This window comes from Coloeus monedula (assembly GCF_965178545.1).
Source record: "Coloeus monedula genome assembly, chromosome: 3".
In the NCBI taxonomy this organism is placed as follows: Eukaryota; Metazoa; Chordata; class Aves; order Passeriformes; family Corvidae; genus Coloeus; species Coloeus monedula.
Genome location: NC_138783.1, coordinates 54825864 through 54838865, shown reverse-complemented (window position 1 = coordinate 54838865; position 13002 = coordinate 54825864). Strand labels below are relative to the sequence as shown.

General features: G+C 42.9%; 1 protein-coding gene across 2 annotated transcripts; it reads right to left on the bottom strand.

The window, feature by feature from the left end:
• Window positions 1-1905: 1905 nt before the first annotated feature.
• SPRYD7 (SPRY domain containing 7) lies at window positions 1906-11720 on the bottom strand. Of its 2 annotated transcripts, XM_082277439.1 has the most exons (5): window positions 11598-11720; window positions 10214-10330; window positions 7135-7301; window positions 5345-5447; window positions 1906-3091 (listed from the first exon to the last, which is right to left on the bottom strand). In XM_082277439.1, the coding sequence occupies exons 1-5, from the start codon at window positions 11701-11703 to the stop codon at window positions 2994-2996; spliced, it is 591 nt and encodes a 196-aa protein (XP_082133565.1). In that variant the 5' UTR covers window positions 11704-11720; the 3' UTR covers window positions 1906-2993. The 2 variants fall into 2 exon arrangements, with proteins under 2 accessions (XP_082133565.1, XP_082133566.1); XM_082277440.1 differs by lacking the exon at window positions 5345-5447.
• Window positions 11721-13002: the final 1282 nt, after the last annotated feature.

Genomic DNA, 13002 nt, shown 5'->3' with positions numbered 1-13002 from the left:
GAACTTCGCAAGTTTCCCACCAACCCATTTCTCAAACTGTTGTGGATGGCAGCACAACCCTCTGGCACATCAGCCAATCCTATCAGATTTGTGTCTCTGCAAACTCACTAAAGGTACACTCAGCACCATCATCCAGAACATTAATGAGGATGTTAAAGAGGACCAGACTCAATACTGACCCTGGAGGCTGGTTACTAGCCTCCAACTAAACTTTGTGCCACTGACCTCCCTCTGGGCCTGGCCATTCATCCTGTTTTCAGTCCACCTCACTATCTGCTCTTACCACAACCTATTAGGATTTTATGGGATGTTCCCAACACTAGATCCACAGTTAATCACTGACTTGTCCTATTAGTGCCTTCTCACTCCCTTTCCTCTCACCAGCAAGGTATCGTCCACCACCTGAGCCCCCACGCTCATCTAGCTTCTCTTCAACTACAAGGGCAAGGAACCTGTTTTGCAGTTGTAAACCCATAGGTGTGGCAAGAACATTCCTCTTGGTGCCAGGAGTCACCAGCTTCCACCCATCCTCTTCTCCAGAGGTTTTGCTTACCTTGTTGGTGCAAGGCAGACACTGCTGTCTTTCCTGCTACAGATGGGGTCTGTACAGATGAGATCTTCAAGCTGCTAAGACTCAGAGAAGATCCTGTGTGTCTCCCTTTCATGTTCTCTGACATGCTGCCTGCTCATTGCCTCCTGAATTCCTCCAGTTGGCAGCACAGTTTCTCCAAGACAGCATACCTCTGGAAGGAGAGAGGGCCATTTTTCTTGGCCTCAGACAGAGGTCACAGGCAATCCCCAGAACATGGGACTTGGAGGGCTGCATCAGACGTCTGAAGCCCAGGCTGTGTGGAAGCTGTATTGGGTTTGCATGGCAAGGTTCTGGTAGCAGGGGGCTACAGGAGTGGCTTCCGTGGGAAGATGCCAAAAGCTTCCCCCATTTCTGACAGATCCAGTGCCAGCCGGGTCCAAGACGGACTCACTGCTGGCCAAGACTGAGCCCAGCAGAGACAGTGGCAGAGCCCCTGGGATAACAGATTTAAAAGGGGTGGGAGAAAAAGCTACACCGTTTCAGCCAGAGGGAGGGGTGAGAACATGAGAAACAGCCCTGCAGACACCAAGGCCAGTGGAGAAGGAGAGGCAGGAGGTGCTCCAGGCACCAGAGCAGAGATTCCTCTGCAGCCCCTGGTGCAGCCCATGGTGAGGCAGCTGTGCCCCTGCAGCCCATGGGGATCCATGGGGGAGCAGAGATCCACCTGCAGCCTGTGAAGGACCCCACCCAGAGCAGGTGGATGTGCCCAAAGGAGGCTGTGACCTGGAACAGGTCCCAAGGGGACCCATGCTGGAGCTGTCTGTTCCTGAAGGACTGCACCCAGTGCAAGAGACCCATGCTGGAACAGGTCATGAAGAACTGCAGCCCATGGAAAGGACTCACAGTGGAGAAGTTCTGGAGAACTGCCTCCCAAGGCAGGGACCCACGCTGGAGCAGGGAAAGAATGAGAGGAGTCCTTCCCCTGAGGAGAAAGCAGCAGCAGAGACAACATGTGATGAACTGACCACAGCCCCCATTCCTTGTCCCTCTGTGCTGCTGGGGGAAGGAGGTAGAGCAAATCAGGAATGAACTTAAGCCCAGAAAGAAGGGAGGGGTGGGGGGAAGGTGTTAGGATTTAGGTATTATTTCTCATTACCCTACTCTGATTTGAGCAGATTTCAAAGGGAAATGATAAAATTGCACTCTAATCTCCCGAGGTTTATACCATAATGCTGACAAGGTTGAAAAGTTCTACCCAATACTGTCACATGACAGCAAAGCTAAAAGGAAGGAAAACACGGGCACAGAATTAAGACAGATGCAGTAAATCCTAAGGTGAAAGGCTTTGAGAAAGCAGTTTGTATTTGAAAATTTCAGAATAAGGTAATTTCTAAAAATATTTAAATAAAATCATTTATGCAAACACATTAACCCAGGAAAAGCCAAAACCAAAACACAAACATTCAGTATGAAGAGGTTTTTTTTACAATAAAAATTCTTCTAGGAAGTACATTAAATATGACAAGAGGGGAAAAAATAGCATCTCACAATGTATATTCAAGGGCATCACATTTTAGAACAATGTCTTAGCCGTTTATAAATGATTTAAGAAGAAATTAAATATGCTATTCCATAAGAGAATAATCTAATTTACAGTTCAGATGTAAGGCTTCACCATAACATCTCATACCCTTCACCTGGATCTTTGCTTACCCAAGTTGAGTGACCTGTACTTACTCTCTTACCAGAGTAACACAGCATGGTGGTCCTCAAAAACACAGTTCGGGTTTCCTTTTTAAGGTTCAACAAAAAAGTATTACTAGAATTTTTTTTTTTTTTTTGGTCACAATAAAAGCAAATGAAAAGCTAGAAGAAACAGATAAGTTGTATTTGCTGGTCTAAGAGTGAGGGAATGGGTTAACCTACACCTTTCCAAAAAAAAAAAAAGGTATCTAGCTGCTAGTTATGCCATTGTATTATTAGTCATTGTGCACAACTGGGACACCACAACTCCAAATCACAGACTAGAAACACAGTGCATCCTTTAAAGAAATTACATAATTTCTGGGAGAAACAAGTTGGGGGGGGGGAAAATCATGAGAACTACCCATCTCCATAGCTATCCTATGCGTAAGAACTATTTGCCTTACAGAGCTCCAGTTTATTCAAAATACTGAATGTAATACTGACAACAGCAATATCCCTTAGTCTCCTTATGCATCAAGTACAAGTCAGAGAAAACCCTGCCCCAAAGCACTCATTCTTAACCACAAAACATCGCCAGTAAACAATTATTTGCAACACATTTACCTGGTGTTGCAGTTAACATATTTATTCTGCAGACAACAGTCACAAGTACTTACTAAAAATACACAGATGTTTCCTAAAAAACTAAAGTGAGGCTTCAAGATGACAAAGCTTTTGTAACAGTGCAGGGTGCAAATTCTCAGTATGAAGACATTCAGAAGATTTGCTGCTCAAAGAGGATCTTTTCAAACCCGGGTGGAGGTGTATGATAAAATTCACTGAACTGACAATCCAGAATGGCACTGTCATCAACTGCAGAAGAGAACCAAAAAAGAGGAGTTAGAGAAGGAACACTTACAGTTTGATCCTCTATGTCACCACCTTAGTAGACTGTACACTGTGCTCAAACCACGAAGAACATCTTCAATACATCCATTACATACACACAATTAAAAGAAATCTCTTCAATGAATTTGGTAAGGCCGTATGCCAGGAGAGAAAATCATCTCTCTTTTCTGGTGTTTACTTGGTAATGGTCCTTGGTGAAGTCAATGAGAACCCCACATCTAATTTCACTGGGAGTGTTAGCAGAGCTTCAGGCTATTGATTCCAAATTTTCTACTCTATTTCTCCAGAAATCTACAGATTAAGGACACTACCAGATACACCTTGCAGGTACGTCACCTCTTCATGTGCATATTTTTCTGTTCCTAATTCTGCTGGAGTTTCAGCTGTGTACAGTGGATTTTTGGAAGTTTACAAGGTTTCAGAAGTCTGCAGTGGTCAGTATCAAACCATCAGTTTTAGCATATGATCCAAAGAGAGCTTCTTTGACTGCTTCTTGAAGTTGGAGGGTAATATGGTTTTTTTTTTACAAAACTTCTTCCAGTTTTTGACCCCCTGCATAATCAACATACCTGCAATAGTACTTTCAATGCAGAATATAAAAAAGAAACTGCTGAGTATTTTCAGAGCAACGCTTTTGTGTACTTCACCAGCAAACTGAAACACCCAACTAGTCAGAAAAGCAAGGTCTCTTTCAAAGACACTTCTGAGATGAACCTGGTAGACTATCAACATTAGTTCAAACAAGAAAAACCTCATCTCCATACTTTGGAATTTAGCTATCTCAGAGCCAAGGTCGGAATTTTTCCCTCCCAGGCTTTGTGAAAACTCCTATCAGTGTATTTGTACAGTTCTGTAGTTAGTACTTATGCAGTGTTTATGTCTCCCTTCCACGAAAGTGCCTGAGGTACAGCTGCTGTGGGAAGTAACCTTTTCGCCCAATTTTTTGTTTTATCTTCTCAAGCTTGACACTGCATTTGCCTGATCTATCATGTTCCTTTTAAAAAAATATCTATAGTTCTAGTCTGAATAGGGTAAATGCTTGAGACACTCTCTTCTCCATGGCCAAATCCTTCCACAGGATTTGAAGTTCACATTAAATTAAGGACATTTATAGTTAAAGTTTATACCAAGTAAGTACTGTACAAAAGCAACTTGCAGGCTTCAAGTTTAGCTATATGTAGGAGACATTATAATTATGATGAAATTATGCCCACTTGTGGAAGAAGACAAAAAGAGCCGGGCAATAAAAGGTCAGCGCATTCCCCAGGCATGGAACTTTAGTCAGAGAAAAAAGATTAACAGTAGGCTAACACACCACCAAGTATTTTCTGAAAGCAACCTTCATTCTTCATGCTATGTAACACCCCTTCCAAAATACAGGGAAGATGCAACCACACAGTAACTCTTCCGCTGCTCATGAAGATTTTGCACGAGGAGATCCCGCGGAGCTGCCACAGCATTTTAGCAGCGCCATCACGTGGCTGAAGGACACATCACAACTTGACCATATTTTGGCTACTACTTAGATGAGGCTCACGTAGGAACAAAGATAAAGTGAAGATGGAGCTCCTGGAGCAGGTCCAGAGGATGGCTACAAAGATAATGAGGGGACTGGAGCACCTGTCCTATGACGGAAGACTGAGGGAGCTGGGCCTGTTCAGTCTCGAGAAGAGATAAGGGACCTCATCAATATCTATGAATATCTGAAGGGAGGGTGCCAAGAGGGTGGACCCAGGCACTGCTCGTTGGTGCCAAGCAATAGGACAAGAGGCAACAAGTAGAAACTGATACACAGGAAGTTCAAGAAAATACAAACAACAACACTATTGCTATATAACACCGAAGGCATTCATGAAGTATGTGAAAATAAAAGGCACAAATACCAAGCTTCATAGATAAATCAGATTAACCCATAAGTCTGCCATCTGCTTCAACTTTTAGATTGAGTGCAGCAACTCCCCAGCTTGCTGGATGTGGGCACTGTAAGCAGTCAGTAAGCAGTGCTTTTTTTCCTATTAAGCAGTATTAAAAATGAGGCAAATATATACTTTTTTAATTTTCCACGTTTGCATTTTCACGCAATTAATTGTAGCAGCTGCCAAGAATAGATGATTGATGTGTGTTCCATTTAAGTGAGAAGAATACACAGCTCACAAAACAGAACTAGAATGAAAATATTGTCCATAATGTGAAACAGTTTGAAAATCTCTGACTTACCATAGACCACTGGATAGACAGTTCCCCTGATTCCTGAAGCTGGACAATGCATGTTCTTGCCATTTAAATATACATTTAATTCTACATGGTCATATGTAATGCCCTACAAAGTACAGAAAATTAACAAAAAAAAAAAGCATCAACAAGTTACACACATAAGACTGCTACTTAACTTAGTTTTCTTAGCCACAGGCAGATTTTAACACCATTAAGCAAACCACAGCATCCTAGAAAATCTCACTTGACATATTCCTGCCAAGGACTAGAAGTCAATAAATGACCAGTAACATCTGTATTTTCAAGTACTCAGGATTCCTTAACGCCTGCTCAGTTGGGAAGCAGCACCGTACTGCACAATACACTTTGCATCTTACTGAGTTTACTAAACAAATTTCCAAACTTCACCACATTACAGAAACATAACATTTTCAATGATTTTGAGGCAGCTTGCAATCTTCTTGTTTGTATCTTCTCATTGAAACAACTTTAATAAATAATGATGCTATGAATCAAGTTTATCCTTCCATACTACCACAGGAAACCTCTCTCAGTTCATTTACTCTGCTGGCAGCAATAGACCGTGGTTTCACACACAATGCTGTAAATATGCTGACCACAGAGCAGAAAGCAAACACTAACAAGATAGTAACTTGCTTATCTGTTAGCTAAAGGACTTTTCTCACTGCTTTGGTATGTCTGAGTGTGACAATTTGTGTGGTCATTCAGAACTTCAAGAATTTGTTTTTGTGACAGAACAAACTAAATTGATATTTATGGAAACGGGGGAGTTAGCAGTAACACATCGGTTACTTCTTCTTGTGATTAGTTGGAGCTGTTCAGACCACACTAATTCACCAAACCCTGGAACAGTCTGCAACCCTTCAAAAAACAATTTCAGAAGGGGATTAAAAGAACAGTATAGTATCTGAAGGTAAAGGGTGGAGATGTTTTTCCTCTATTCCTGCGCCCCAAGATGGCAACCTTAGCTGTTTGGGGCTTCCAAAGATGGCATTTCTAACCACAGCTATGAAGAGGCAAGTTATCCAGCATGAAAAAGTAGGGGTGATAAATGGTCTCAACTTCATTGCATTGCTCTCGTGTATTTTTGAAAAGAAGTAAGAAGACATGGAGAAAATGACAGCACTAAAACCACAACATTTTGAACAAAGTCTTAAAGATGTTCTGAGAGACCTGAAGTAGTAAGGTACAAAAAAATAAGTCTTAGTAAGATTCTCCATTTTCTTTCATTCTCAATCATTTTCCCACTGAACATTACCCCCCTCCCTACTTAATATCCCCACAAACTACAAAAGTTTGGCAAAAAATACAATTAATTGATTACCCAGGACCCATCATCTGCTCCCCTCTGTCTTTCTAATCATTAACCAGTCAGCTAAGGGATCTTGAGTTCAGCTGGGCATGGTGCATAGCCATGTAATGCATTCCAGCACATTATTTGTTCAGGGAGGTCCTATCTCAAATAATGTAAGATCCTTGTGATGGGAGTTATCAGTCAGGCAGATACTGCAATAGAGCATTAGAAACTATTGCTCAAACTCTGGTCAACTCTGTCCCTCATTAGGAACCTATCAGTACCAAGAATGAAGTCCACCCATATCCAGGCTGCTGATCCATTCGAACACAACAAGAAGTGATATCCCAGCACTTTCCAAACTGGGAGATGCAAGCCGAACAATTTGACTTAAACCAGCCAGCAGTTTGACCACAGAGGTGTAAATAAGAGGCATCTGGGAACAGGTGAGGAATTAAGGAAGCCTTAAGAAACTCACCACCACATCGCCCTCCTGAGGAAGGTTGTTTGCTGGTAACCTATTTTTCTCTTCATTGTTATAGTAGAGAGCTCCATCATTTCTCATCACCAGGCTGTGGACATCTCGACCAAGTGGAATTTGATTCAAGTTTGCTTTCTGGGTTGCAACTCCAATACCCCAAATCCCTAAAATGTGACATTAACACAGTAAGAAAAAAACCACATTATTTTGAAGACTGACTGAAGCAGGACAGCATAAAGAATTTGTTTTTTAATTAATGCCATGATGGTACCACCAGTAAATATCTTCTGGAAATACCAGAACTATTGTAGGTTAGCTCTGGTAGGCAGCTAAGCCCCATCCAGCCAGTCTTTCCCTTCCCCCTACAGGCCCCAGTGGAAAGGAGGAAGAGGAAAGGAAGAGCAAAACCAAGAAAACTTGTGGCTGAAGATAAAAATTGTTTAGTAAGTAAAGCAGAAGTGAAAGAAAGAGACAACAAAACAAAGTGATGCAATGGCAATCATTCACCACCTCCCATGGGTAGACTGATGCCCAGCCAATTCCCAAGCAAAAGATGGCTAACCTCCCTAAATCCCCTCCTCCCCATTTATTCCTGAGCAAGACAGGTGGTATGTGGTACAGAATATCTCTTTGGTTAGTTTGGGTTATCCACCTGGTTATGTCCCCTCACAAGCTCTTGTGCAACCCTAATCATATTCACTGGAGGGGCAGAGTGAGAAACAGAGGTTTTGATGCTGTGCAAACCCTGCTCAGCAACAGCTAAAATATTGGTGTGTTATCAGTATTGTTATCAGTATTGCTTTGGTCGCAAATCTAAAACACAGCACCACAGCAGCTGCCATGAAGGAAATTAACTTCATCCTGGCCAGATCCAGCACAAGTAGCCACAGGAGACTGAAGACAAACAGTATCTATCTTGAAAAAGAAGTACCTCTGAAAAGAAGAATTGTAACCACTTAGCTTAACTTTTATTCCCAGAAATATGCAGGATGATACAAAAAATATATCCAACTAGCATGGATCTGTAAACAACAAATTTTCCTTTTCCAGCTAGTTTTCTAGTCTTATGGAAAAAGGAGAAAGCGTTAATATGATAGACCTTGATTTGGTAATGTTTTTGAAACTCATACAACACTGAAATAGTAAAATGATGAAGACACGGTCTAGACAGTTACAGCAATACGAAGGCACGAGTGGTTAGAAAACTATTCCAGGATTACTCATCAGTAGCACTCTATCAAATCAAAAAAGATGACTCAAGTGGGGTTTGAGGTTTTGCATTGAATGCACAAGGTCAGATACTGTTCTGCATTCCCATAGATTACTTGAATAACATGACGATGTGTTGATCAAATGTGCTGCCAATCCCAACTTGACAGGACTGCAAACTGTTGAGAGGCCCTTCAAGTTTAAAGTGATCCTGACTAACTGGTCAGAAATAAAGAAAGTGCATCTGTTTTTACTAAATTATGAAGAAGACCAGGTAAGTAGGAACAGTAAGAGGCACAAATACAGTAGTGGCTTGGTAACCAGTTCACAGAATATGGTTCAGGGATTATCACAGACCACTTGGTGAGTGTGAGTGTGCCCTACTGCTGTGGAAAACTTCTGGATGTGTGGCATGTATAAAACAGAGGTCATCTACTGCTGCTGCAGCTGAAGCAGAGCATCCATTTTAAGCACTGTACCTCAAGACAAATTAGGCTGACTAGAGATACTGTAGAAAAAACAACAAAACCAATCAGAAGTGTAAAAATTTCTTCTATAATGAAAAAAACCCCAACAAACTGGGACTGTTTAGTCTACAGAAGACTAAAATGAGGCAAAAATATAAGAAACTTAGTTTCAAAAGACAAAACTGTAGAATAATTTATTCTAATGCTTACATGTTACGAAAAGGACAAGAGTGTGATTAGACTTCAGAAAACTTTACAATAGTCAGGGTGACCCCACAGATAACCTCTACTTGATTGTGCAGGGACACTTCTGGAAATCACACATTTACTTTAAGTCTTCTACAGTTCTCCTGCCTTGGGGCACAGGAATAGAGGAAAAATGGGTTACAGAGACCACGAGACTTTATTTCCCTTGTTTCTTAAGTGTAAGAAGTGTGAATAATGACCATGTATGAACAACACCTGCAATGGATTCTTCCCAACATAAAGGATAATAAAATTGCCAAGTTAAGATTGATATGAGCTTACATGTAGCTTAAAACTAATCAACTAGTTGGACTGCAAGGTGTCGTGGGCAGATCTGTGTTCACGCTGCCTACACTCCCACCCTCCTGAAGGCAAACAACCCTTACCCAAAAAGTGCTGGCATCAAGCTCCAGCTGGTGCACAAGGCCTGTCTCTAGACTAACACTTCCCTTCTTCTTCCCTCCCCACACACACTTAGGAAAAGCACAGCTTCATTTCCAGAGCATCTTGTAACAGCTTTTAAAAATACAGGCTGATTTTTCATGCTAGAATACAAGCACGCCTGGAGTGTTCTCTGTAGTAATGAAGCTGACCATATTTGTAGGAGAAAATAAAAAGAACAAGGTGCTGAAAGGCTCCTCTGGATAAGACAGTGTCAGAATAAGTGCTACACATTTGATCTGAGGAGCAAAGGGTAGCACAAGGAGTGTTACACTTGCTTGGGCAAACAGGGCCTTTTAAGAGCAAATGAGGGTAGACAAATAGATACAAATATCACTGGATAAACTGCACTCTTTAAAAGAATACTTCATAGCTACAGTGTTTTATGTGGTCATAAACATTTACTGAGCAAAAATAATTTCTAAAATACGCCAACTGAAAAACATGCCTATAACAGCATACAAAACAACGTGGGGGGTTAGTATTTGCACTCCTCTAGCAATACACTTAACATTCTTTTTAATATTTTAGAGTCACAATTAAAAAAAGGAAAAAAAGAAATTTCTTTTCACACAGCAACAACTTAAAAATCTTTCTAACGTTCACAAGTTCAATGCTGCAGTTAGAAAGATGCATGTGCTGAGCATTTGAGATATTACCGCCAGCAGGCAATGTGACATACCTCCCAAGTTGTATATTTTTTGCTGACTAACCTGTAGACTGTATTTTAAACTCGAAATAGCTCTTGTTCTGATGCAAAGGTGCATTGGCTAAGCAGCCTCCCGTGCCACATATTCTTCTGCCATTTTTAACAATGACGACATCTGTTCCTGCAAGAAGAAAAAAAACCCCACAGAACTTCAAAACATTTTTAGAAATCTGAAAGCAGCCCTCAAAACCCCTAAACACTGAGAACAGTTTGTGTTCCTCCTGCCCCAAGTAAAAGCTTCATTAGTCTGTGAGAACCATGATGATGGGCTGTGCTTTGAAGCAAGAGAAGGAAGGTTGTTTACAGGCTAGTTCATCTTTCCACTAGGGTTTATTTATTTAAAATCTATAAGCTGATCTAATTTTCAACTCTTGGGCTTTATGGCATCATGCTTATTACAACCTCTGCTTAGCCACATCAGAAGCATAACTTACAATTTAGTCAGAAAGGGTTCACTGTGAGACCAAAGCCCTGTACTCTGTCTCTAACACCAGAGAAAAAGCATTCTGCAACAAGAAGGAAAAGCGTATCAGGTAGAAATGATTGATGGAATTGCAAGGCGTTTAGTTAGTCTCTGAAACAGTCCTTCTATTAGAAATGTGCCTGCCAATACAGTGAGAAAAAAGTGCTCTGTGAAGTTTTCCTTCTCCATTGGACGACTTAAATCTTTAGGCACTGTTGTCACGGTCAAGCACATGGCAGGCTGTTGCTAACAATTGTGCTCGAGCACCGACCGGACCGTACCTATCCCTCCCCAGCTCTTTCCCCCACTCTGCTGCTGCTGGCCCAGATGCCCTCTCTCCTCAACAAAGCCCGGGCATGGTTTTGTGGATAGCTCATGCTAAGGGCAATGCTCAAAAGAGCACCATGGACAAGACTCTGCACGGCCTGGCTCCTTCTTCATTTCCATTGCCATAACTGCAGGTGGAGTCTCCGTCCCTGGGGATGGTTAAGGAAAGGCTGGACGTGGCATAAAGTACCCTGGTCTGGTTTACATGGGTGGTGTTGGCTCACAGGTTGGACCTGATGACCTCAGAGGTCTCTTCCAACCTCGCTGACTCCGTGATTCTGTGAGCTCAGCCCCTCGCCTCTGAACCACCACCCCGTGCCCACCCTCACCACGACCCGCAGCCCCCGCCGGGCAGCCTGCCCCCCTCGGGCACCCCACATCACCATCGTGCCGATCAACTTCAGTTTAAACCCAAACTGCTTTAAGCCAACTTTTAAACCAAGCTTCCTTATTTCTTTTCCCGGGGAAACTGCCAATTCCTACTAAAGAAGTAGCCCCAAAGCGACTTTCCCAGCGGTTACCCCGTGCCGCGCCCCGGGGCTGCGGCCCTGCCCGCCGTGGAGCCGCCCGGCGGCAGCAGCGGCTCTGCCCCGCTCACCCATGCGCTGCGTGTCCAGGTGCACGGCCGGCATCTCCTTGAGCGGGATGTGCCCGGCGCCGCCATCCCGGCACCAGGAGAAGCAGCAGAACACGGAGGCGGCCATGGCCGGCCGCACCCCCCGCACCGCGCAGGCGCAACGGCCGCCGCCCCGCCCCGCCCGCCCCGCCGCGACATGGCGGGTGGGCGCCGCTGAACCGGGCGCGGGTTAAAGTCAAATAAAATAAGAACTTTAAAAGCAACAGCATTAACGCCCCATCTTTGCTCTGGAAATTAAAATCTAATGGACAACGAGCGCAACCCCTGCTGCTCTTTTTCCGCAGTTTTCGCGGTGGCGTGAGGCCGACCTGAAGGACGTTTTGTGCGTATATACATGCATAGAAAGGATAATTCATGTATATATACATATATATGTATAAAAAGGACACTGGTCATGATGGGCAGGTGTTAGCTATGTCATTAACGAACCTCACACTTAAGAAGGGACTCCTTGGAAATTTACTGCTCAGTTATTCCTGGTGCCAAGTAACAAGAACCCCGTTTATTTTATTTCCTTTTCCCCCCCCCCCCCCCCCCCCCCCCCCCCATCTACCTTTCTCTTTGTTAATTCTTGGAAAACTCGGGCAGGGCTCACTGAAATGAAAAATTCACATAGCCGGGCCTGCCAGTCTGTGTATTGCCCTTTCTCCTCATTTTCCAGACCTGTCCAGCTACAAGTCTTAACCCTGAGTGTTTGAAGAAGTACTCTTTGCTTCTGGAGTGCTTCTTCATGTGTTCAAAACCTCTCCTAATTTACTCAGTTAACCTCAACTGCAAAGACCGCTACAGTGAAAAGCCTGTGTGCTATCATTGCACTTCTCATTTTGTTTTGCAAAGCACGGTTTGGGGCCAGCTTTGTGTCCCTTTCACAGAGGCAGAGTACCATGTAATTAAAAAAGCTGTAACACAACTTGTGGCCTTTGGGTTACACAAGCATTTCTATGTCTATTTCTGCATTGGTACAACACACACAGCATCTGGAGCAGGACCCACAAACTGGGCTCCAACAAACACAGTAAATATTGATAACGTGACGATAGAAGCCAACCTGTGCCCACTTCACATTTTTATTTATCTACAGAAAAATATCAAATAAACGTTGTGCCATGAGCTGATGATCTAAAATGTTTTGCAGACAGCAGGTAACTTAATTACTTGGATCTGAAGGCTTATTTTTCTCCAAACTAGTTTGGGATTAAATTGTTGTTTCTCAGTATTTTCAGCTGGTGTATTATTTTGTGGCATTTCACCTAGAATGCTCCCTTAACATTTTATTACAGTATGAAATATGATGTAAGTAATGTAACCCTTGTGGTACTATGTTATCTGTCTTGTGGGGGCCAGGGGGTTAATACAGATATTCAAA